This window comes from Chaetura pelagica, unplaced genomic scaffold (genome assembly GCF_000747805.2).
Source record: "Chaetura pelagica isolate M959 unplaced genomic scaffold, ChaPel_1.0 scaffold464, whole genome shotgun sequence".
In the NCBI taxonomy this organism is placed as follows: Eukaryota; Metazoa; Chordata; class Aves; order Apodiformes; family Apodidae; genus Chaetura; species Chaetura pelagica.
In genome coordinates, this window is record NW_009952981.1 from 269,018 (window position 1) to 294,154 (window position 25,137).

General features: G+C 43.1%; 2 protein-coding genes across 2 annotated transcripts in view; both read left to right on the forward strand.

The window, feature by feature from the left end:
* The first annotated feature begins 1,159 nt into the window (after nt 1-1,159).
* Nucleotides 1,160-17,097, forward strand: MCU (mitochondrial calcium uniporter). The gene is made up of 8 exons (XM_009996403.1): nt 1,160-1,168; nt 4,008-4,077; nt 8,113-8,283; nt 9,168-9,272; nt 12,461-12,621; nt 13,092-13,295; nt 15,480-15,596; nt 16,757-17,097. The coding sequence occupies exons 1-8, from the start codon at nt 1,160-1,162 to the stop codon at nt 16,832-16,834; spliced, it is 915 nt and encodes a 304-aa protein (XP_009994705.1). The 3' UTR covers nt 16,835-17,097.
* A 6,966-nt stretch (nt 17,098-24,063) lies between these two features.
* The window catches only part of OIT3 (oncoprotein induced transcript 3), a 22,933-nt gene continuing 21,859 nt past the window's right edge, over nt 24,064-25,137 (forward strand). The window contains exon 1 of the mRNA XM_009996394.1: nt 24,064-24,241. Coding sequence (XP_009994696.1) covers nt 24,178-24,241 — 64 coding nt within the window. The 5' untranslated portion in view covers nt 24,064-24,177. The remainder of the gene's footprint in view (nt 24,242-25,137) is intronic.

Genomic DNA, 25,137 nt, shown 5'->3' on the forward strand with positions numbered 1-25,137 from the left:
GATCAAAATGTCACAGAGTATAGGAGTAGAACTGCTTGGAGCTTGGAAATGGAGGAAAGATCAATAAATGGAGCTCTCTGGCACTTCTGAGGTGGGTGGCTTGTGTTTCTGTGCTTGTTTGAGGAAGCTCACAGCATATTTGGTCACTGAGATTCTAGCCAAGAAGTTTTAAGAGACAGCCATTCTTAGGGCTAGGGAAGAGAGATTCAGTTTTTCATGCTGTGAAAATGGGAATAGAGAGGAAAATTGCTGCTGATTGTTGGAAAAGGTGAGCTGCTTCGTTTCTGACTTTAAGGCGGCCTCATTTAAGTGAGGCCCTTCACAAATTGTAGAGATGTTGCAACTGGCACTTTCCAAATGTAACTCTTAAATATTTCACTCATAGTAAGACATTTTTACACAGAATGCACTGTCTTTCACAGAAGCTCTACAGCATGTCTGTAGCTGGTACTCCAGGCAATGAGTTACCATGTTCTACTTGTGTTCTAGATTAAAGTATTCATGTTTCTCGTACTTGGTTGTGTTTTTCTGGACCATTTTTCCTGATTTTTAATTAGGGTTTGGAGACATGGGTATCCCCAAGTTGTTATCAGTTGGTAATTACATAAAATACAAAAGGTGGGCTCTGCCAGGTTGCTCCCTCTTTGTATCAGAGACCATTTGCTGGTAGCTAAAAGGCTGTTTTTTCTAGCAGGGCTTTGACTAACTTTGTCACCTGTCTAGAATCAAGGACCTAGAGTTGGTGTTATTTTATCTTTATATATTGTCTACATAAATCTTGACAAAGCTGAAGGAAGTTTTAGTTTTACACCAAGGACTGTGATTTTTACTCTTGCTCCCTTAATTTTTCTGGGAGCAAAGCTGCTGTGTAACCCAGAGCCCTCTTAACATGCATCTTACTGCAGATCTGAAAGGAAACAAAGAATCAAGTGGATGTGAAAAGTGAATTCCTGCAGCTGTTCTGTAGAGACCCAGAAAGTTATTCTGGTGCTTCAAGCTTTTTGTTTCAGTGGTCTGGCTTTGGTGCTTTTCACACTCCAAATCTCATCGATTTCAGAAGTGATGGAAAAGTCTGTCTCACCTGCAACCTTTGTGTAGTTATTCAGCACTTCTTTGCTGAGGCAGTGAGTTGTTGACTGTCTGCAGGCAAACGATCATCATGAATCTGGTGAGCAAAGCTTGAAACAAGCTCCTCTCCTCCACAGTGCTTTAGTCCCGTGTTTCAGCTCTTCTGGTTCATTTCTGCACGAAGCTGTTGAATTGCAGACATGGGATAAAAGGTTCAGGCATTTCTCTCCACCTCAATTTTAAAACAGCCACCCTTCAAGAATAAAAATGGTGGATGATTCCTTAAGCTCTCACTAACCTTCGATGTCAGGAGATGGCATTTAGGTCTCTGCTGACTTTGAGTTAATTTGGTTTTGTTTTGTTTTGGTTGTTTTTTTTTTTCCTGTACCTAGCCAGTAGAGACTGTTTTCTTAAATAAAATTCCTAACAGCAGCACAGATGACAAGGTGCAGTTCAGAACTGCAGGAGTAAAAGATAGGTATAGTTTCACCAGCACCTCATTCTGTAAAAAATCATGGCAGCATATTGCTGTGGGGCTAATGAAACAGAAGAGTTGGTTCAGACCTGGACGAAGGTGGAAGAATTGTCAGAGGTTAAATCTGGAGGCACCTCAGCTTTTTGATGAGTCACCCAATATGTCCTGTTTTTTCAACCCTTTTTTTCCTGTGTTCCTGCCTGTATTGTGTGAGGGCAGGAGAATTCTGGAGCTAGCTTGTTCCTGTCAAATGCTCATGGCTTTAAGGTGAAGTCTTTGCAGATGCAGGCTGATGATATCTTTCATGTATATACAGCTGGTCTGTAATGGCATAAGGCTGGATTTAGTGGCTTTTAGGGTTTTCGGAAAAACTGCTACTGTATTTTCAGGCTGCCATGCAAATCTTGTAGCAAGGCAGGCTCATGGTGTGCAGCATTTCAAAATTAGGTGATAATGCCCCGTAAAGGGGAAGATAAAAGCAGTGAGAAGCACATCTGAAAGTGCCAGCTCTGCCGTGGGATTGGATAAAATAACAGTGCTTTGTGGTAGTGCTCCCTTACAGGAGGCTTTGTGTCTCCCTGTATAAACTCTGACCTCGTACTATTTTATCTGCTCTGACACTATTTTTAGAAGGATTAAAATTGAAATTGCTTCAAATAGGAAAAGGTCTTTTTTTAAGCTTCCTCTAGAGGCTTCTCTTCCTTAAGTGCAATTTGATTCTGAAAACTAACTTACATGCTTCTGATCACTGAAGCTTCTGACTGTTTCCATTATATTATAGTGATGCCAAGAGAGTGGAGCTTCATTTGTGCAGGACATGAGGCTCTGTCTGTGGTGTTCGTGGGATGTTTTTTGGGTTTTAAACCTGTTTCTTTAGGGCATTTGTGGTTGTTCAGTAGTAGAACATGCATGTGTGTCCATCCAGAAGACTTGCTGTTTTTCAAAAGTGAGAAGGAGAATTTGCCATTTGGCTCCCAACACTGAAGAGTTTTCTTTTTTAAAGAACATTACTTTTCCCAAGCCATGAAACTTCCCAAAGAAGTTGAGTTAGAGCTGTTTAATGCCCAGTTCTTTCTTTTTTTTTTTTTTTTTTTTTTTTACTGTAAGCTGCTATGTGACTCAACTCTGGGAACCTAAAAATGTAGGTGCAAGGAGGAAAATTGAAAGTGACTTGACTGATTTTTCATTGTCAAGGCTGAGAGAAATGGAGTGTAAATACAGCACAAATGAGGGTGATTTCCAGAGCTGTCAGTGCACTGACCACATGGGCCATAGGTCCTGCTTTTCAAAAAAGATTAGTGTAGTTGAAACCATCATCTCCTTGCATAGCAGGCTTCAGAAGGCAAATGAAGTAGCAGATAAAGCTATTTCAAGTAGCTTATTGAAAGCAACCTTGCAAAATACGGAGGTCTGGACAATTTGGCAGAGAAATAATCAACAGCCTGGGTTTTGTTTGCAAACTTCCACTAGAAATTTAAAAAAAAGCCCTACCTGTGTGATACCTTTACAGAAATGCAGGGTTGGCAGTTGTCTTTTGGAAATCAACAAACAAAATCCCAGACCGTAGGGATGCCCATATTGACTTGCAGCTGCTAAAAAATCTGAGTGTTGGTGGCTGAAAAACATACACCATAGACAGATGAGACCTGGTTTTGTGCCTTAGACTTCTTTTTAAATCAAGCTTTTCTGTGCCAAAATTTTCATCTCGATGTTGAAGGAGGGTTAGTATGTAACTGGTGTGACTTATCCTAGAAGACAGACTTTAAATCAGCTTCATTTTAGGTTTTCATAACAAATTAGTCCCTTGCCCAGGTTGCAGAACATTCAAACCATTCCTGTGTTTTCTTATTGGGCACTTTTTAATGGCTCAGTATCACTATATTTTTTTATATTGTATTTATTTTTCTATCAACTGACATGTTTACTACTTGTGTCACCAAGTTTGGCTTCTCTCTGCAAGGGTAAGAAGAAAAGGACATGTCAGCACAGGAAAGAGAATGAACCTCTTAATCTACACTTAACCCTCCCTCACTGTCACGCTCAAATGTTATTTAACCCCAAAAGACTGATGTGTGATTTCTACTTTGCATGTCTGAGTAGCAAGCTGAATTGATTTCTTAGAACTGATAGACTTCAATGTGGCTTTTAAAAATGCACTTTATATTAAAAAAAGACAGCTGTTCTGTTACACGTTCTCCCTTTAAACTATGTGCGTTGAGGTGTGGAGAGGTGAACTTGGCTGAGGCGGGGAACCCTCCTGGGTGACAGATGGTCAGAGAAGACGGTTCTTAGCAGGGGCTCCTGATCTGTGGCTGCCCCTGCGGTGGATGGGAGGAAATGCCTCGCACAGGCATTTGGGGCAGGGGATGGCGGGAGGGGGGGACAGGAGGTGGCACCGGGCTGTGACTCTGCCAGCCGAGCTGCGCTGAACATTTGTCCTTTTTGCTGTGCTTGTGTTTTCTAGGTGCACCAGAGGCTTTCTCCTTGGCAGAGCGTGAGAGTGGTCTATTGCAGTACAGTAGTGCCCTCTGATGGTGAGTACTGACGTGGAGAAACTCTTGACTCAATTCTGACTTCCTTAACCCCCTGTTCCCTGACCCCCTTTTTCTGGTGGAGGCTTTTGGGGTGAGTAGCTAATTCAGTCTTGAGCTAAGGAAGTGGCAGAGATCAAAGTCAAGAAGAATTAAGGAAATGTTCAACTTTTCTGATGGCTGTCCTTACAAAACCCAGCTGGCTTTATAAGGAAAGATGTAATTGCATGCAGTTGTCTACATTTTTTGCCAGATTTGTTCCTGATGTAGCTGGGAGATCTGTGTGATGCCTGCTTTTCAGGGCACTCTAAATGCTCTGTTAACTTTCTGGATGTCATGGAAGTGCAACTACTTGCACTGTTTTGCTGAAGTGAAGTTGTACAGCCAAAGCAACTTTTCCCCCTTGATTTCAATTCTGGGGCAACTCAGACATTAAGCTTTTTTGATAAGGTGGTCGTAACATCAAGGCAAAGAAATGTGCTGGTGGAACTTGAAAAACCTCTGTCTGCCAGAATGCAAAGAGGAAACAGCCAGCTTTGAGATCTCTGCCTGCTTAATGTCTGCATGCTGTGGGCAAGAACTAGAGCACTTATGCTGACTGACACAAGTGGTTAGTGGAGCTTCTCCTCATTAAAGCTTGTTAATAAAGCCTGAAGGCTAATAAAAGGCTCTGTCAGCATTGCTTCCCTTGCCAGACTAGTGACTGCATGTAAACACAAAGAGAACATGACTGTGGGGAGCTCAAAATAAAAACCTGAAGGCTTAAGTAGGTGGAAGTATAGAGGGTGAATGTAAAGGTGAGAAGATAATGTGTGTAGCTACTTGCCTGATTTGATTGTACTTCTCATATTGTGCTTGAATATTTCTCCTGTTATTCTTCCAATAACTTGACCTTTACTGGTAGTAAATGTTCAACACTGGCTTCTTTGGCCACATTCTTGGTTTTACTGTACCTTGTTTTGGCCAAATGTGTTTCAAGTTGTTCTTGCATAAGAACAGAAATCTTTAACAAATATTAATGACCTGTTACTACTGCACATATTGCTTGAGTGAAAACTTTGTGGTGCTTTGATGCAATTCATATCTCAATTTGTATCATGCTTAATATAGCATGTAAAGCTTTTAAAATCCTCTCTGGTCTTGTTTAGCAGCATTCCTGGCCAGGTTGTATGTTTTTTTAACATGTAAGTGAACTATACTTCTATCCACTTTCTTTCTTTTACTTGTCCTGTGTGTTTAAGTACTGGCATAAAATTTAGTTAGTTAAGATTAGCCAAAATGTTAGCTCTATAATTAGTGAAATGTCAGAATGCTTTGTCCACTTAGTAACTTATAGTTGCCCTCATGCAGGTAATCCACAGGGCTGTCAGAGCAGTGGAGAGCAAGGCAGCCAGCCATATCACAGTGTCTTGTTAATAACTTTTACTGGAGCTGTCTGTTGCTGTCTGTTAGGTTTGTATTATTGACACATCCTTTGGATTTTTTCCTCTTCATTTGCCTCTGAGCTCTTCCCTCTCCGATGCAGTAAAAATATGACCAGACACCACTTGTGTGGGAGGTGATGAGAAGATCAAACTGGAATTATGGACTTTCTTCTCTAGTGAATTGGCCTAGAAAATTACTTTTACAAGTTTTTTTTCAAGGAAAGCTTAAGCCAGATGTAATTCCAGACCTACTGAGACAGTCCTCTGAAGGGAAAGAATGTGGCCTTTAACACTTGGCCTGAGCTGGAAATCCTGTAGAATGCTTTTGTGTGTGTTACCTGCTGACTGCAGTGGGTCAAACTGCACTGAAGTTGATCACTGTGGTCTCCATCAGGTCTGGGCAGGGTTAAAATGCAACAGGGCCAGTGCTGCCAGTCCTGGAGCTGCCCTTGTTGTGCTGTGCCAACGGGGGTATCCAGAACAGCACTGGTGCAAATGCTATTCTCCCTTCTGCTGCACAATAAGCTGGCTCAGTGCCTCTGTCATCAAGGTAGCATTTCAAAAAATGTTTTTCATGTCTTGTGGTTATGTAAGCAGTGCATAAGTTGATGTTGTATATGCTGCTCACAACACCAGTTCATTCCATATGTAAGTGGTTATTTTAAGCTCCTAACATTGATCATTTCTTTGGACACTGGTATCACAAGTGTAGTTAATGTTGGTCTATTTCTTACCAGACTCTTGATAAAATGCTTGAGTGAAAGAATGAGAAATCTGATGGCTGGTGTCCTAATAGCTGCTGATAAGGAGCTTGAAATCCCATCTAACTGTCTAAACTGACAGTTGGTTCAATTTTTTTTGCCCAGTAAATATCTGACTGTCTTTGAGTTTGAGGCTTCAAAACATTAAACCTACAAAAATCTCATCATGTGTCTGAGTCTTGAGAACAGGCATTTCTAGGCTTCCAAACCCTGGGGCCTCTTGGGATCCTTTAGTCGTTTTTAGATGTTGATACTTGGTCACTTTCACCTGGTCTTTAAAGATGGCATAAGGATCTTTGGCACTGGATAGCAATTCCCTGGAAGAAGGAAAAAGCCTTGGGGAGCTTGGTTCAGTTCATGAACTGAACATTTATGTTTTAGTATATTTTACTAAATGTTGCTAAGTAGATTATATTTTACTGCATATGACAGTCAACTCAGAAGTTCAAGAGAACTCTTCTGGCATTATAGAAGGGTACTTAGTGCAGCCTTTCTCAGCATCCCTGAGCCTCCCTTTTCAGAAAGGCTTGTTGTCCCAAGACTCACCCTAATATGCAAATGACCTTGTGATAAACAAGTTGATCATCTGGCAGCAAATGACATGGGAGCTATAAAGACCATTGGTGACCAAACTTCCTAAGCAGTAGCATGCTGAGAAACAATTATCTTTGGTAGTTAAATTTACATTATTTGCTTCTATTTCTACTTGGTGTTGACTGCTTTAACCAACTAATTTTTTATGTGAGCTGCTTAATCTGACTTTGCATGTCAATGCAGGAGTTGGATGAGTTTTAAGCATGGTTCATGTAGCTGGCCAAAGCTACAAGAGGTGGGAATACAAAGCCAGGTGTAGTGTGGGTGGCTTGAGACATGGGAAATGCTCTCTGCAATAAAAAAGACCTGGAGCTTTTATGTAAGAAAAATAGGCAGCAATCTAAAGTGAATAATTTTTAGGTGTGCTGCTATATCTTAGCAACTACTGCACTGGGAGGAAATTTCAACTGTTTGTGACTCAGTAGAGGGCTTAGGGAATATGAACTCTTAAATCCTGTTTTCTATGTATGGATGTCCTGAAGCACACAGTGGGTTGTCTCTCTGGCAGTGAAATAATAAATAGCTTACAGTTCATACAGGTCACTACTAAGAATTTTAGAAAGGTGCACTGAAATCCTGAGGAACAGTCTTGACAAAGCTCCTGGCAGCACAAGAGAAATAGAAAATGTTTTATCTACACCAGAGAAGTACTGTCTGACTTCTGAAGTACACACTGTATTGATCCCATGAATTTTAGATGAAATGACCTTGGAGCTTAAACTCTGAGCCTTGTTCCTACAACCTCCTACTCCTGACAGTTCTATTAAATATTTTTTGCCTTAGGACAAAGAGGAGGAAACCTCTTTGTTTCCTATAAAATAAGTTTGAAGTAGGTTTTTCCATGATGTTCTCCAATATACACAGTCTGCCTTTATCTTCTGGGCTATAAGTCCTCATAAATTGCACAGTGTTTTGTCTTCCATAGTCTGAAATACTTTGGTTCTCAAACTCATCGAAACAGACTGTGCTGCCACGTTGTGGCTTTTAGATATCGTGTTGCCTTTAGTATAAATGTTTTTGTGATGAGAGTTAACGTCTTCTACTTTTCCACAAAGCACAGGAAGTTTAACAGATATGGCCAAGTTAATGAGAGTGAAAATCTCTGACACCTTGTATTTTTTCCCTGATGGACATGTCTCTTGATAACAGATGAAACAAAGCTTTAAACTCTTCCATGTTCAGCTTGTCATCATGGGACCGATACAGCCCTGTTCTGAGAAGACCTGTTATTTGAACTTGTATTTGTCTCTTCTTTGTAGAAGTGACAGTGGTTTACCACAATGGGTTACCTGTGATTTCTGTGAACCTTCCATCCCGGCGTGAACGTTGCCAGTTCACACTTAAGCCCATCTCAGACTCTGTTGGGGTGTTCTTACAACAGCTGCGAGCGGAGGACCGAGGCATCGATCGGGTGGCAATCTACTCAGCAGGTACTGTTGTTCACAAGCTAATTGATTTACATGCTTGCCAGCTATTTACGCCCAGCCTTTTGCTTTGTAAGTAAAAGCTGGTGACAGTGCGAGTTGAAAAAGCAGAAGGTAGAAATGCCATTCCTGGAGTCAGACTATTGTTAGCTATCCTTGTATGGTTAGGTTTGCCAAGGAGATCAGACTGTGGAGTGGAGGAGGAGAAAAACATTCCTAATGCTCAGCTGATAGACATCAGTCTTAATGGAGGTGGTTTTCATTGAATTACTATTCAGTAGGAAAGATGTAACCCATGTAGAAGTTCTCATCAATTTGTCAGTAATTGGGTGTAGAAGGTGGTAAAAGGCAAACAGTATCTTAGCTATGAAAACTCAGTCATGTCATTATTTTTTTTTTTTTGCTCAATTGCTGTGTGTCTGTTGGCCACCAAAGCTCTGACACATCATGAAGGTATCTTACAAGTGTCATCAAAGCAGATATTTCCCTAAAAGTCTTGGCTGGGAGGGAGGTGTTTGCTAGGTGAGTGATGTCAAAGCTGCCTGACATCAGAGGTAGAAATTACTATTGAAATGCTGGTGTGGAGAGGTAAAGGTCACTTAAGTGGATTGTGTTGCAAAACATAGTAAAATACTCAAAGAATATGGGATGGAGGGAACTGCTTTTTGCAAGAATGACCCAAAATATCACAAGTTTAGAAAAGCATAAGTGTAGTTCAGCTAGTATTTGCCACATGAGGTCTCCCAGTCTGTATATCTGTCTGGACAAAGAGTATTGTCTGTGGGAAAGTGTGGAAGTCCAACGAGTGGATTTGAGATGGCATTGGAACTTGCTTAGCCACATTTAGGTGCTTTTGCTGCTGCTGAATGAGTTGTCTGTTTGCCTTGCAGATGGCACACGTGTCGCCTCCTCCACAGGCATAGATTTGCTCCTGCTGGATGACTTCAAACTGAGCATTAATGATATCACATACCATGTTAGACCACCAAAGAGAGGTAAACCAGCCATGTTCTAGTAAACATCAGCAATAAATTTCAGTGTTCAGTTCTCTGGATGATTGCAGCATGCTTTATTAACTTGCTTGAGAACATCAAATGTTCTTTCTAAAGGAAGTCTTGCAGTTTCTAATCATGCTCTTGTGGTCTAATTTAATGACATCCAAGTAATCAGAGCAGTCAATGAGGGAAAACAAATATTCATTCTGCTCAAAGCCAGTCCACCCCCTCAAAAGTGTTAAATAAAAAAAAAAAAGATTTCTTGCAATTTGTGATTTTTCTTTCTGCGTTTTCTTCTAATTATTGAGAAGTAATTTAATTTAACTCGTTTTGAATTGGTACAATACAAAATGGGAATTAGATTGAAAGTTACCTTATCCCATTTGGAAGAATAAATTGTTCCCTTACCTGACAACATGGTTTCCTTTTAAATATGGCACTTTGAATATTGCAATTAAACATTGAAACCTAATTAGGTAACAAACAGTGAAATAGCAGTGGTTTTACAAGGCTACATCACTAAGAATTAAACAGGAAGGGAAACCAAACTATTTTGGATCAATAAGAAAATCCTTTCAAGTAATGGGCCTTGAATGTAAGAATTTGAAAGGAGATTTTAACACTCCTCAAAGTTCCTATGGAGGCAAGAACTGGGCATTTTCAACAACCATCTAGTCATTCTCCACTTGTCCTTAGTATGTAGGAGACTCTGAAATTGGGAGTGCAGCATTGGAGAGATGTTTTTTTTCTCCCCTATCAGCGGGTTAGACTGACCTCGATTAGAGGGGTCTTTTCCCAGACTCCTTAAAAGCACCTTAACAGAGAATTGTCCATTAAGGCTGGGAGTCACACAAGTTACTCTCTGCTCTCACCCCACTGCTCTGGGTCATGAATGTGGTGTGTTCACACACTTAGAACACAGTAAGCCAGAGAAGATTTTAAAAAGGTGTCTTTCCCAGCTGAGAGCAGTCTGAGAGTCCCTGAGAGCAGGTGATTGTATCAAGCCTAGCTGGTCTAGTCTCTGATTTTTAATACAGCTAAATGAGAATGCAAACATGGTGTCTGTTTCTGCTCTGGAGAAATTGCTTGGTAAGGCAATTCATACATCTCCTTGTCTATGAGAGGCAAGTCTTTGTCAGTGGGTCGTTGTGGTTATCTCTTTGGTTAGCTCTCTTGCATGATACCTCTGCTGTGCGCTGGTAGGTGAGCTCTGGGATCACCTAGGTTACATGAAATTACTGCCTCTGATTCATTTGCCAAAGACATTTCTATAGTTAGCTTGTATTAAAATGAATGTGCCCATAAATAGGCACTGAGATTAGTACTGTTACATTTTTCAGCTCTTGTTTTTCCATTTTTACCAGGTTGCCCTGTTTATTTTGAAATGGAAATGCCACAACACTGTAATGTTAAACACAAAAGTACTTTTGGATGGTCACTTCAGGAGGAACACTTGGGTTGTTTTTCTTCTCTTCCTGGGGGAACAGGAGCCCTTTAGGAGGGGGCTGTGTTGTGCTTTCTTCGTGCCTTGGCACAGGCAACTGAGTCACTTCTTTCCCTCCAGCTGCTCATGTTAAAACTGAAGCAGTCCATAGCTTTTTGTGCACTGGTAACATTATATTTTGAGAAGATCACCTAAGGCACAAGGCTGAGCATGCTAGGAACATTATTTTTTAAAGTATTTCTTTATTTGGCTAATGTCAAGGTTTTTTTGCTGTAATTTGAGACTTGGTTTTATTTCTGTATGGAGTGTGTAATATAATGCCACTAGTCACAAGTCTTTTACAGATTGATTTCCTTTAGGAATCCTCTTTGTGTTGAAATGCAGGGATAGAGGCAGTTTTGGTTAGTGACCCTATTACTGTCTCTATTTCAATATATACTTTGAGAGAGAATTTTATTGCCCTGTTGGCAGCACAGCAGGGGGCTGCTCACAGAGTGTTAGGAAACAATTTCTACTTGATGAAATTCAACAAGGGCAAGTGCAGAGTCTTGCATCTGGGGAAGAACAACCCCATGGACCAGGACAGGTTGGGGGCTGAGCTGCTGGAGAGCAGGGTAGGAGAAAGGGAGCTGAGGGTTCTGGTGGGCAGGAGGATGAGCGTGAGCCAGCAATGTGCCCTGGTGGCCAAGAAGGCCAGTGGCATCTGGGGTGCATTAGAAAGGGGGTAGTTAGTAGGTCAAGGGAGGTTCTCCTCCCCTTCCATTCTGCATTGGTGAGGCCAGATCTGGAATGTTGTGTCCAGTTCTGGGCCCTGCAGTTCCAGAAGGACAGGGAACTGCTTGAAAGAGTCCAGGACAGAGCCACAGAGATGCGGGAGGGAGGGGAACATCTCCCTGCTGAGGAAAGGCTGAGGGAGCTGGGCCTGTTGGGCTTGGAGAAGAGGAGACTGAGGGGCGACCTCATCAGTGGTTACAAATCTGTTCAGGGCAGTGTCAGGAGGACAGAGCCAGGCTTTGTGCAGTGATGTCCAGTGACAGGACAAGGGGCAATGGGTGCAAACTGGAGCAGAGGAGGTTCCATGTGAATGTCAGGAAGAACTTCTTTGCTGTGAGAGTGACAGAGCCCTGGGACAGGCTGCCCAGAGAGGCTGTGGAGTCTCCTTCTCTGGAGACGTTCCAACCCCCCTGGACACGTTCCTGTGTGATGTGCTCTGGGTGCCCCTGCTCTGGCAGGGGGGTTGGACTGGGTGAGCTTTCCAGGTCCCTCCCAGCCTCTCAGGTTCTGTGATTCTGTGATTGGTCCTCAAAATAATGATCAGAAGACTGCATGTTCTGGGGCCACTGACCCCAATCTTCAGTTGCTGTTACCAATATTGATGGTTGCTGATGGTCTGTAGTCTGTGACAGCTTGTGTGATGGATCCATACTAGGTTAGATGCTCATTTGTCTTTGGGGCTTGTATATAATCTGCATCAGAAATAGCTGTTGGTATCAACAGCTACAGTTAATAGCATGTATATCTTTTCCGTATTCTTATTAATTTTTAGAAACATCCAATGATAGAGCCTTGCCTCTTCTTAAGAAGTCGCCTTGTCTTAAACATGTTGGAGCACTTCCAAAGGCTGCTTTGGGAAGATAATTTCGTGTGTTTCCTGTGCAGATTAATAGTAGGTTTTGAAGAGTACATCAGAAGTTCTGTGGATAAATGCATATGAAACAGTGTCTTTGTTGTTGTTTTTTCCTAGAGCTCTTAAGCCATGAAAATGCAACAAACCTGAATGATGTCAAGACATTGGTTCAGCAGTTGTATACTGCCCTGTGCATTGAGGAGCACCAGCTGAACAAAGAGAAGGAGCTGATAGGGAGACTAGAGGAGCTGAAGGAGCAACTAGCACCACTAGAAAAAGTGAGAAGTTTCTGATTGTGTTTTACTTAACCTCTGAATGCAGCCTGAATTTATTTCAAGGTTTTCATTAGCTCCCTGGCATGTTTCAAATAGTTTTAAGATTACTGAAGCAGAAGATTCCTGAGGTGTGCACCAAACTATGTTTGTTTCTGGTCTCTGTAGAAGTATTTTGTTTCTTTGATTCATATAATTAGACATGATCTTGGTAGTAGAGAAAGACTGGGGCTGATCCAACAGAACATCTCTGAACATAAAGAAGCAGCTTTGCAAGCTATCCAGAATGTGCTGGAAAATAAGGAGACAGCAGGATATGGATGGGAAAGTCTGGATTTGTCTACATAACCTGGACTCACATCATATGTCTCAAACCACTTAGCATTTAATATAAATGCAAGGTGTTGTTTTTACTTCCTCTCTTGATTCTATTAACATCATTGAGAATACAAGGCATATACTTCTCTCTCCTGCAGGTAAGGATGGAGATCAGCAGGAAAGCAGAGAAGAGGACAACCTTGGTGTTGTGGGGAGGCTTGGCCTACATGGCCACTCAGTTTGGGATTCTGGCCCGCCTGACCTGGTGGGAATACTCTTGGGACATTATGGAACCAGTCACCTATTTCATCACCTATGGTAGTGCCATGGCCATGTATGCTTATTTCGTAATGACTCGCCAGGTAGGACCCCTTGTGCTGCCCTTGATGCTTCCATAGAAGAATTGCTTGGAGCTCTGCTCACTAGAAAAGCAGCACCATTGTGCCTGATACAAGTTCCTTTGCCCCTTCTTCATCCTGTCACAACCTAGATGCCACTTCATTTAATAGTTGTGGTCCAGGATGGTGGTGTGTGGTGGTGGGGTTTTCTGGTGGCCAGTGCTGATTTCCTGCTTGTCTAACCATAAATTCTTCTTTATCTTCTGTGATTGACTGCTTGAGCTCTACAGGTTCATCTGTTGCCAGGTAATGGTTTCTGCACATACACATAGCCTCACACACATGGGCTTGCACCCAAAGCCTCCAAGTGCTGTGACTTAGCAGCCCAAATGAACTATGTGTATGTGAGGTACCTACTGAGTTCCAGGGAAGCACACGTCCCTGACATGAGATGCTGACCTTTTTAAAGAGACAAGAAAGGTTCAGGGATCATATTGGAAAGGGTTTTGTTTAGGTGTTTTGTGGATCTGGACTCTGTTCCAGATCTGTTTGCATCTTTGCCCCATGGTGCAATTCCAGATCTCAGTTTGCGCTCAGTCTTTTAAAAACCAAGCCTGTTCCAGTGTTGGAACATTTTTGCACAAAGTGGAGCTGTGCTTCCCTGGGTTCTTGTAGTTGTGGTAGAGTCTGTGTTGATTTCTAGTCCGTGGTTTGTCCCTGCATTCCTGTTCAGACCTCAGAATCCCATCTAACTAATGAGGGAGGGAGGACTCAGAGCCTGTGCTGTGACAGGACCTCTAGAAGAGATGATGTGGGTGTTCCAGCATGGTGTCCCAGTGCTCTGGCAGCTGCAGCATTTCAGGGGCTTGAGGATACATGTGCCCCTGTCAGGGGTCCTGCTGTATTTCCTGCCAAGTGCAGTTGGAACTTCTGCCTTGTTTGAACTCTGATTTGATATTTTATTCTAGTCACCCATAGCAACTAGTCCTTCTTCTCCCAGACTTAAAATCCAAGTTTCAAGCATGGCTTGACTCCAGATGCAGCTTTTCTCCTCCTGACAGTCCTGATCATTGGATGCATACCAGCCACAGAGGCTTTGTGATGTTCCAGGGCAAGGGAGAGTTAACTTCATCAGGCAGACTTGTGCTTTGTACAAGCCATGTGGGATCTGGTGTGAACAGCTCAGCTGCTCCAAGTTATCTGCAGGCTCCAAAAAGCTGTGACATTTTGCAGCAGAGTATCCCTGGCAAAAGCTGTGTGATTGGATTCTTGTTCTTGCCTGTGCAGCTTGATTGAGAGATGAACTCATGAGCAACTATTGTTGCTTTAATTAGCCACTGCATGTTTGTGACCTTAAGAAAAAAGAGTAAGGGCTATCTTACTAAGGTTTTTTTCCAGTATTTACAGTTTTTTTTCTTTTCCCTTTCACCCCTCAGACTTCTCAGTATTAAAAACCTGAAATGTGTTACTTTATTTTCTTTCTGTAAGGAAGGATTCACACATCTGGGGACAGGAGGGAGGGGATGGTGACTTGCTGCTGGGCTGTAACATACCAGTAGGGAAGCAAATGTCTGACTGTACTGGCTTGGGCTGGGATGGAGTTCATGTTCCTCACAGCAGCTGGTATGGTGCTGTGTTTTTGATTTCTGACCAAAACAGTCTTGATAGCACGCCAGTGTTTTTGCTGTTTCTAAACAGTCCTTGCATATCATCAAGGTTGTTTTTGTCTCTACTCCCCAGCAATATGCTGGGGGTGGGTGAGGTGTTGTGAGGGGACACAGCCAGGACAGCTAATCTTGAACTGGGATATTCCATATCACCTCATGTTCAGCAATAAACTGGGGGGGGGAGGTTCTCCACAATAGCTGTTGCCCAGAGACTGGCTGGGCATCGGTCTGTGGGTGGGAGATGGTGAGTGATTGCTTTTGTCATCACTCCTATGGGCTTTTTTCCTTCACTTATTAAACTGTCTTTACTCTTGTTCTTGGTTTTTGCCCTTGTGATCATCATCTTCCATCTGGCTGTGGGGGTGTGAGTGAGTGACTGGGTAGAGGTTTAGCTGCTGGCTGGGGTCAGCCCACCACATGGTCTTGTGGCTTCCCTGACAGAAACTACTCATCCTCCCAAAACACACCTGCTACAGACTGTGCTGATGGTGTTCTGTGTTGTCCTGTTCATGCTTTATTCCTGTCTTCTCTCCTGTTTTAGGAATATGTTTATCCAGATGCCAGAGACAGACAGTACTTATTATTTTTCCATAAAGGAGCCAAAAAGACACGATTTGATCTAGAGAAATACAATCAACTCAAGGATGCAATTGCTCAGGTAACAATTTTTCCAGAAATAAGACAAAGAAATCACTGCTCGCTAGTTCTTAGCTGCTATTATTAGATGCACCTCAAACAGGAATGGATGTTTCTTAAGTTTTCAGCCCATTTTCTTGTCACAGCCCTGGTGCAGTCACTGAATTGACTTTAATGTGCCCAGGAATAGAACTGCTGAATGTGGAAATCAACATGAAATTGTTGCCTGTATCTATCTGTAAGGGCCTTTTAGAAACTGCTGGCAAACTTTGAGTTGCTTCAGGCACTTCATGCCTCAGAGGAGCCTAATTCAAGATTTCCTTCCTTCTCAGCTCCTACACACCAGATGGGTTTAGTGAGGAATGAAGACTTGCATCCATTCAGTTTGTGTCTTCCTGACATAGTACTTCAGTGCACTGTGTTTCAGTCCTGGAAAATAATGTTCAAAAAATTGACTGGTGTTGTTAGAAGCAGCAGGGACACATTTCTCATGTTCTAGAGACAAACCCTTTTGGCAGACTATCTGTACTGTAGGATCTGTTCAGTAAAGGAGTCTGGTAGAGATCTTCTGTTGTTTCTGAGAGCCCTTCTGCAGAAGGTTGGCATGAGCAGAAAAAGCAGAGTTACCACGTTACTTTTCACTGCTCCCTATCATTCTGTTTATTTCTAGGCTCTGGAAGTGACTGTGTTAGGATCTCAAGGGCAGGATGTCTTCTCCCTCTGCCTTGGAGAAGGAGCTGCACAAGCAGTAGAGGGGAGGTCAGGATTAGGCTCTTTTGGTGTCATGAAAAAACTCAGGAAAACCTCTGGGTTTTCTCATGCTGTGTTGATACGATACCCTTGGGTGGCTGTATTTTCAAGGAGCTGTTCTTCTAGTATCAACCATTCCCATTCATCTAGGTGGTTGTTTGTTTTTTAAAAAAGTTCCATTGAATTTTAGAGGATCACATCTTCCCTACCATGTTCCTGCATGTAGACAGGTTTAGAGAAGTAGAGTAGCAGTAAGTGCTGAGAATCATTTTCCCAACTACGAGCGTGTGACTGTTGCACTTATTCAACTCTTCCCTTCTGGACAGGAAAAACAAGGAAAGACGGAAAAGTTCTCCATTCTGTAAAGGTGAATGGTATTGGAGGAAGGTGTATTTGAGAGCTTGTTCTTTATCATGTGTCTTTTACTTTTAGGCAGAATTGGACCTTAAGAGGCTTCGAGACCCACTGCAGGTTCACCTGCCCATCCAGCAAATTGATGAGAAGGACTGATCAGCAGAGAAGCTCTGAACCCCGGCCATAAACCTGTTCATAGCTCTTGCCTTTTTAATTAAAGCATTGCAGGTGGAAGCTGGGAGGTGGTGTGGGGTGGAGGGTTTTTACCTTTAATCAAGACAAAAGGACTGGAGGGGGGGGGGAAATATCATAAATCTGAAGATGGGACATTATGGAATGTTAGTTCTGAGAAGGGCTTAGCCAAAACGGTCGTATTTAAAGATGAATGGCAACTGTGTACAAATACAGGATTGGGGGGGGTTGAGGAAGAGAATGTAATGCTGGGATGTAGGGGTTGTCTTCTTCTAGCTTTGCAGGGTCTGCCTCTTGATAAGACACCAGCAGCCTGCTCAGCTTTTTAAATTTTCCTTTACCTGATTCAGATTTCTCTTTTTCTCTCTCAAAATGAAAAGTGGGGGGGGGGGAACAAAAAACCCCACCACAAAAACAGAACAAAGAATCCAAGCCACCTGGAGCTATGACTGGTGACCAGAACCTGTGCTCCACGGCCACTAACACGCACACTTCTGGTCTCTTTTATAAAGTTCCTACAAGACTGCTTTCTACTGGAAAACCATGAGCTTCCCCTCCCCAGCCCACCCCGTGTGCTCCACTGACTTCCTCCTTTGCTTATTTGTAGCACAGATGGGTTGTAGCCCAGTGAGAGAAAGCATGAGTTGTCTTTTGGACAACTGATAATTGATCTTTTGGATTATTCCATAATAACTGTGTAAACTCTGCGTCCCAATGCCCTTGAGCTCCGTCTAGAAATCAATGGCAGCATTGCATGAGAAGTTTTTTAATCAGTCTTAAGGGAGGGACATTTCCCCTCTTCCTACCCCAAATCTGATAGCCACCTGGACTATGAAATGATGAAGGCTTCAAGGATTTTGAAACTGTCGGAGAATCATGTTTTCCTGCTTTTAAATGAACAGTTTTGGAACAAGGAGTAATTAAATGTGATTGTTGACTGCTTGTGTCATGAGATGAAAGGTCTCAGATATGGTCAAAGCATTTTCTTTGCCCAGAAGCTTTATGAAAGCCTGAGGCTCTCACAGTGCAAGACACAGAACCACTTCAGTTCTCCAGCACTTACCCCCTACTTAAGTACCTTTAAGTGAACTTTGTGCCCACAGGTCAGAATTTCTTGGGAGTGGCTAATGACATCTCTTCATCTTAGCTAAAAGAAATAGAGGAAGGAAAGTCAACCCATTGCCCTCTCTTCTAGCCAAGGCTGGCTGATTTCTAAACAGATAAAACACCTCTTCATGCAGAGCAGGTCAGTGTGTTTTAGCATCCTGCTGATAAATACTGTGGAGACAGGATGAAGGTGGGAGAAGGGCACAGCTTTATATATGGAAAATCTGGCTGCTTTTTTCATGTTTCACTACTGCTCCTGTGTCATGGAAAGAGGCTTCTTTTTTTCTCTTTTCCTTTGGAGAACCATGTTTTAAAAAAATAGGAAAGAAATAAAACAAATCAGTATTAACTAGATGCCAGGTGCCTTGCAGATGTGGAAACACAGCTGGAATTGCTGCCTCTTCTCACTTAATGGCATGTTGGACCGACTGGGTGCATGTTTCTAGGTTGTTTTTTTTCCCTTCCCCTTTTTCTCTGTCTTTCAATTTAATTACTTTGTGTGATTATTTTTTTATCTGTTTTATCCTGTTTGTGTGGTGAGTTTTAAAGGGAAAAAAAAAGAACACGATCCTGTAGCTGAATCCTTGGTGTGTGTTTGGGATGAGGGAGGGAGCATGGAGAAAAGTCCTTCTTTAAAAAAAACAAAACCAAACACAAAAAAACCCCCTGAATATGTGTAAAATCCTGTATCATTTATGAAATATGTATAAAAGAGCAATGTACTTCTGGAACAATAAACAATTATTCAATTTTTGAATTGGTGCTCTTGAATAACATTATTTTCCCCAGCTGAAGTAAGAAGATTGTCCATGTGGCTGCTCTCTCCTGAGTTTCCTCCATTTCTTTTTTGTTTAGGTTGTTTCTTCTTGACCTTACCTCACTGAGGCTGTGGTGATGCAGATAATAGCTTTCCTGAAGAAGCTTGGATGGAGATCCTGCTGCCATGCCTAGCTGCCTAACACAGGGATCTCAGGAGCAGTTGAGGTGGTGAAGTAGAAGTAGAGATGTTAGGTCTAACAAAAATCTGCCTTTGTTTGACCAGCATAGTAGCTCCATGCTGACAACATCTAGATAAGAATATATATTGCAGGATAAGAATGTATGTAGGCACATAATGCCCAGCCACCTGAAATGTGCCAAGTGGTGTCAGTGGATTTCTACATGACATTCAAGTGCTGTTTTGGAGGAAAACTGAAGCTTTGAAAAAGCTTGTGTTACTTCCTTTCTGAGCCCTTGAATGGCTGTGGTCTGATGTGTCTTGGTGACCCATTGTGTGTTCATGAACTTCGGGAACCAGCAGGCTGTGCTTTGTCCTATCTTTGGGATGTCAGGGTGAGACATTTGGTGCCAGAAGATTTTTATCATGTCTGTTCACTGTTTAAAAAAAAAATAATACTCCATGATTTACCAGTTCTTAAGACAGCCACCACTGCCCTGTGTTTTTTGAAGTCAGGAGGGACTGGAAGTTGTTGTGGTCTGCCTTTAATCACTGTTGAAACTGAGTTCAGCAGTGCTGACAAACCCTTTTTCTCCAAGCACCCTGTGCTCTGCTGCTGTATACAGGTGCTGCCCTCTCTAGACAAATTGCTGGGAACAGTTGCATAAGATCTCCTTCTTTTTAGCACCCAGAAGAACAGAGGACTTTGACATCTAACACCTCACTCCCTCTTTCAAAGCAAGAAAATGCTGTGACAAAATTATTCCTGCACATGCTTTTATGTTCCAGAGATGATGTGGGAAAAGGAGTAAAATAAAAGCCTACTATTGTACCCTGAGGTACAGGCTGCCTGGTGGGTCTTGTTAGTCTGTACCCCAAAATATTGGTCCCTCCCTCCTCTCTGTACCAGCAATGCACACATGGTCTCTGCTGGGGGTGGGTGCCATGCCACAAACCTCAAACCTTGGTCCTTCTCCTTGTGCTGCCCTTGAATGCTGACACTGAAAGGGAGGCTGATGCTTGTTGGCTCTCCTGGTGGGCACTCTTGTACATGGGCACTGACAAACTCTTGCAGTAAGAAAAAAATGCTGAGGACCCAGGCAGGTTACAGGGTCCTGTCCCACTGGCAGCACTTGAAGAGCCAGCAGTGCTGCCTGAATCTTCATGTGCCACTCTGTGCTGTGGATCCTGTGAAGGGTGAGCAGCTGTGTGCACTGCAGTGTTCTGATGCAGCTTTTTCTCCCCATGTTGTTATTAATTTGCTGAACCTCTCTTCCCTCTCTTTCTGTGAGGGAGCTTCCAAGTAAGCACACTCCAATTTCAAAATTGCCTGGAGAAATGCATAAGGTTCTCTCTTTGCCCTGCCTGCAAGGCTCTCTGTCTGGAGAGGTGTTTGTGGCTCCTCTTTTCTGAAAAGCAAAGGAGAGACCTCTTTTCTTTTCCCATGTAATAACTCTGACCTGGCAGGCACTGATGCTGATCACCTTTCTGCAAGTTCTTATGCTTTCCTGTTGGTTCGGGGAGGATTTGCATGATGCTCTGAAGCTGCTGTTGGCTACCAGACCTTGGCACTCTGTCAGTCAAGTGAAGCCAGCCAAGTTACCCTGTCTTGGAGCCAGTGGAGCAATTTTAATCTCAGCTGTGTTTTTTGTGGGGAGCTGTATCAGCAAACTGCATTCCTCTGTGCCACATTGTATGACTTCATTTTCACACAGGAAGATTTTTGTGTCTGAAGTGGTTTTCTACCTCTTGCAAGAGATTTCAATTATTCCTTTTAAAAAAATAAATTATATCCTGACATTAAAAGGACAAAAACCGAAGTACATTACTGGAAATAAAACTTGCAGTGTATCTAAGCCCTGAAGTATGGGAAAAGCTGGTCTCATGCTGTACCCTTGTGGCTCTGTGGACTTGGGAAAGATGGATCCTACTCCCTGACTAGTTTTGCAACTGAGTCTGTGCCCTAGATCCTCCATCTGGAAGTGGAGGATCATGGAAAATACACTGGGTTCTGTGGAGAAACGCTCTCAAAACACCAACTTCTGCATCACAGGGCTCTCACTGAGGGAAGTAACTGCTGCTCTTCACTAGGAGTTTATACTTGTCTGATTTTAAGGAGGTCTTGGTGTGGCATTTTTTCTTGTGCAGAGTTTCGTCGTGCTTCATCAACCTTGTGTTCACTCCCTGATGTCAACAGCCTTTCCCATTGGCCCTGTGTCCTGGGACACCTTGTTTACAGCAACAAGGTCTATCTAAAGTCCTTGACATCTGTATAATCCATCTCTGCAGCCTGTCAGGGCTTATTGTGAACATACATCCTCAAATCAGTTGCAGACAGGGATCCTGTCCTGTGGGTCAAGTTCTCCTCTCTCTCAGGGGCAGGAAGTGCTAATTAGCTCTTCTGCATGTTCCTTCCAGGCTGCAGGAGATACTTCTGCTCCAAGAGCTGTTCTTCATACACCCTGCTTCCATTAAGCACTGGTGTGTCTTGAGAAGTAGCTCTGACAGAGACAAGGCCAGCTCCAGCCAACACCAAAGTGTCTTTATTCCTAAGTCCAGTTCAAACTGTTATGTGGCTTTCCAGCCTAGACAATGTTTGAAGGATTTGAATTCCTTGAGCAAGGACGGTAAAGCCCTCTGAATCTTTGGGAGGAGCAAGAAGCATGATTTCCTCCTGCAAAACTTATCATCCTTCCTTGTATTGACAGTAAACATAACCAGGCTTGCACAGCAGAATGTTTGGAAGAGCTCAGCTCTTAGTTACCAAAATGAAATTCCAGCCCTCTGTTTAAATATTGCCTTCCCTCTTCATCTATTTAAACATATCTCAATGGTTACTTTTTAGAAAAACTAACTTGATCATGTTTCTTTTTGCTTCTTGGGAGGTCAGGCTCACTCATCTTTGGGGTGGGGAAGTGGAGGTCAGGAACAGCAGTTTTACCAGATCTGCCTTGAGAGTTCAGGCCCTATAGCATCTAGGGTACTCCACTGGAATTGTGGCCTCTCTCCTGTTTGCAGGAGGGATTGTTGGTTGGTTGGTTTTTTTCCCCCCTCCTTCCCCTCTCAGGAATAATTCCTGAGAGGAATAATTGCTCCAGCTCCCTAAGGCATGTATTTGCAGTAGCCTGTTCTAATGTAGGCTGCCTGGGGGGGGGGAGTTGGAGCTGTGTATGTCTCCTGAAATAACTTGCCAAGCAAGGAGAGAGGGCTGGTAGAAGAGTTGCCTCTGCTGGTGTTTCTTCCAGCAGGCTGAGGTGGTCTTGGTCTTTCCAGTGGATCCCAAAACCATTCAGAGGCAGTACACTGAATCTTCTCCAGGCTTGGACTAGTTTCCTTGAACTAGATGTTATGGTGATTCAGGATAGTGTCATCTCTGGGAATGCTGAGGCATCTCCTGCTTTAATCCATTTTGGAGAACTTGATAAGGGTCTCTTTGTGATACCCTTGAGGCTCAAAACTGCTAAGATGTAGTTAATTTCCTGATTTTAATTGTCAGCTGCCAGTCACATAAAACTGTCAGAACCTTGCTAGTGTCAGACCTAATCTACCACCTACAAAGATAAAAGCAACTGGTAATGAAATGGTTCAGAGAAATACATGTCTCTACGACACAAATTCAATTCAAGGTTGTCAGTTTTATTTACCCAGGATCTTAAGTATGAATCAACCTCTGAATGAAAATGGCAAAATATAACTTCCTGTAGCTGGTTGGATTATTCTCTGTTCAATTTTAGTTTCTCTTCTGGGAATTCACATAATCACCTTCTGAGGGTTATCTGCCTTGCTAGCTGTGCTCTGTGAATTTGTTCTCCTTTCCTGTTGTTGAAAAAAACCCCCCACTTCTGGGACTGCAGAGCTGTCAGCACAATCTAGCCACAAAAGTGATGAGGTTTTAGTGATGGTGGGAGCAATGACAGTCATTTATAAAGCCTCTAGAGTCATTCATTCTGGAAGAGGCTCTTCTGCTGGGGTGGAGCAGAGCAGCATCTTGCACTTCACTGCTAGGGGAACAGGCAGACAGAGAAGGGCCACTGGGAACAATCTCTACAAAGCAGGGAAGTTGCCAACCCCCTGTCTCATACAGACTCAGTATGAAAATAACTGTGGATTTTTTTCCTTCTGGGATTTTAGTGTTATTTCTTATACCAGCCTGCTGTAGGAATGCAGGGTGTGAGAGAAATGCCTGTGCTTGCTTGATGGTGCAGCTACTATGAGCTTAGCTGGACTCTCTGCTGATAGAGAGATCATCTGTGGTGATTTCCCGGATGAGAACTCCATGACCAAAACTGTCCCACAGCTGGTGAGGATGAGAGGGAAGATCCCTTTTTGCTTCTCTATGTTGGCCTGGGTATCTTTTGCTGCCAGCCACACTTTGCTTTGGTAGATCACAGATTTTGGTGTGCTACATCTCTGGCTATAGAGCCAAAGCACATGGTTAGGACCTGCAACTCACCCCAGTTTGTTTTGAACTGGTAAGGAATAGGTTCTCCATGACTCAGTTTTGCATGGGAGTTAAGCCAATAATGTTGGGTTTATTGGTTGTTGATTTGTTTCTTGATGACATAATGCTACAGCAGACAAATGTCATGCTTTGCCTTGTTTGGTAATCTTACTGCAACCATCAGGTGGTGTGACCAGGAGTGGAAAGGGTCTTTGTGTAGCATAGGAACAGCTTATTTCCCTGCAGGACACCAGACCTTCACTTTTGACTGATGTTCCCATTGTAGCTCAGCTCCAAGCACTCGGCTGCAATCGCTGCTCGGAAGGATCAGTTCTCCTCCTTTGGCCACTGTTTCCTGCAGTGAAGGCCCTTTAGCCAGTTTTCTGCCTGTGGGGAGCCATGAAGTCGTATGACTTGTGGGAGGAGCAGAGATAACAACAAGCACCCATCTGTTCTTCTTTTCCATCCCTTCGGGATGTCCTGGTTAGAGTTCTTCTCCAGATAAGATAGTGAAGGTGTCACTGTGGGGCAGTCAGGCCAGAAAACAATAGCAGGCTGAGTCCAAAAAACAAGATTGAGCACTGAGTGCATCTCTGTTGTCAATAAGGGGCAGAGCTGCTCTGTGGAGGTCAAGGCTGGAGCTGTACCCCACATCCCTTCAGCTTCTTCCTCTGATAAACTTCCAGGAGAGCTATTACACTTGCTCTTCAGAAAGCTTGAGGACAGAAGCTCTGCTGAGAGGAAGGCTGCAAGAGCCACAGTGTGTGCAAGGGCTTGGAGGCCTCTGTCACTTCAGTGGTAACTGTTCCTTGGCTGAGTGGGATGTTCCAGTACTTGTTTTTCTGTATCTGCTTCATCATCCAGTTGCAGCCAGTGTCTTCAATGGGTGAGTGAAGAGGCTTTGCCTTCAAGCTTATTTCTCTTTGCCATAATTATGCTACTTTCCCCCCTGCTTCCTTGATAAATCTTAACTAAATTTAGTGTCATAATGCAGTGTTGCTCATTTGGCTGCTTAGTCCTGCTGGAGCAGAGAGCTCCAGTTCCGCCATGCACACAGGGTTAATCTCTCTGCAGAATGATGGGCTTATGAATGCTTGTTGGAGCCTGATTTGTCATCCCCTAGATATACTGGCGTGTCATCTACAGAACTAATGATATCATCAAGATTACAAATCAAAAAGCTTTGCTTCACAGCTAATGCTCAGGCCACACAAGAAGTGTTGGGGAGGAAATAATTGAGCCAAGAAAAATGAGGAATCAGAGGGAGTTGGAGTAAGTTACACTTTCTGCAAAAACCTCCATGCTTTTGTTGCCTGGGGAGATGAGAGGTTGATTGGTTTCTTCTATATTTTTGTGAAGTGTTTTTCTTAAAAACTCAAATTAGTTTTCAGTGAACTGTGCTGCCAAAGTCTGGTTGGTATCTAGGTTGGCATGGGGCAGCCCTGGCAGTCCAAGGGTGGCCCTTCAGGGTCTGCAGTGTTTGAAAGAGCACTGTCTGCTTTTGGGGCCTGTCTGCCTCCCCTTGGCTCCTGCCTGAAGCTCTCAGAGGAACAAAAGGTGTCCTACCCTGTTCCTCTGAAACACCTTCTTCCAGCTCTGTCTGAGAATGCTGCACCTTCATCTCTGTAAATTGTGCCATTCAATTATCTTCTGGGTGTTCAGGAGACAAGTATTTTCAGAGTCTTGAGTGCAAAGAATATCTCATAAAGTTAATTATGCTATATGAAAGCTAATGAGAGTGTATTTTTGGTGCTGCCCAGCTGGGACACTGACAGGGCATTC

Bases quoted from the DNA above. Each gene is read 5' to 3' on its own strand.
- MCU (XM_009996403.1), top strand. The intron at 8,284-9,167 runs GTACTGTTGTTC...TTTGCCTTGCAG, and splicing joins GGTGGCAATCTACTCAGCAG to ATGGCACACGTGTCGCCTCC. The intron at 9,273-12,460 runs GTAAACCAGCCA...GTTTTTTCCTAG, and splicing joins TGTTAGACCACCAAAGAGAG to AGCTCTTAAGCCATGAAAAT.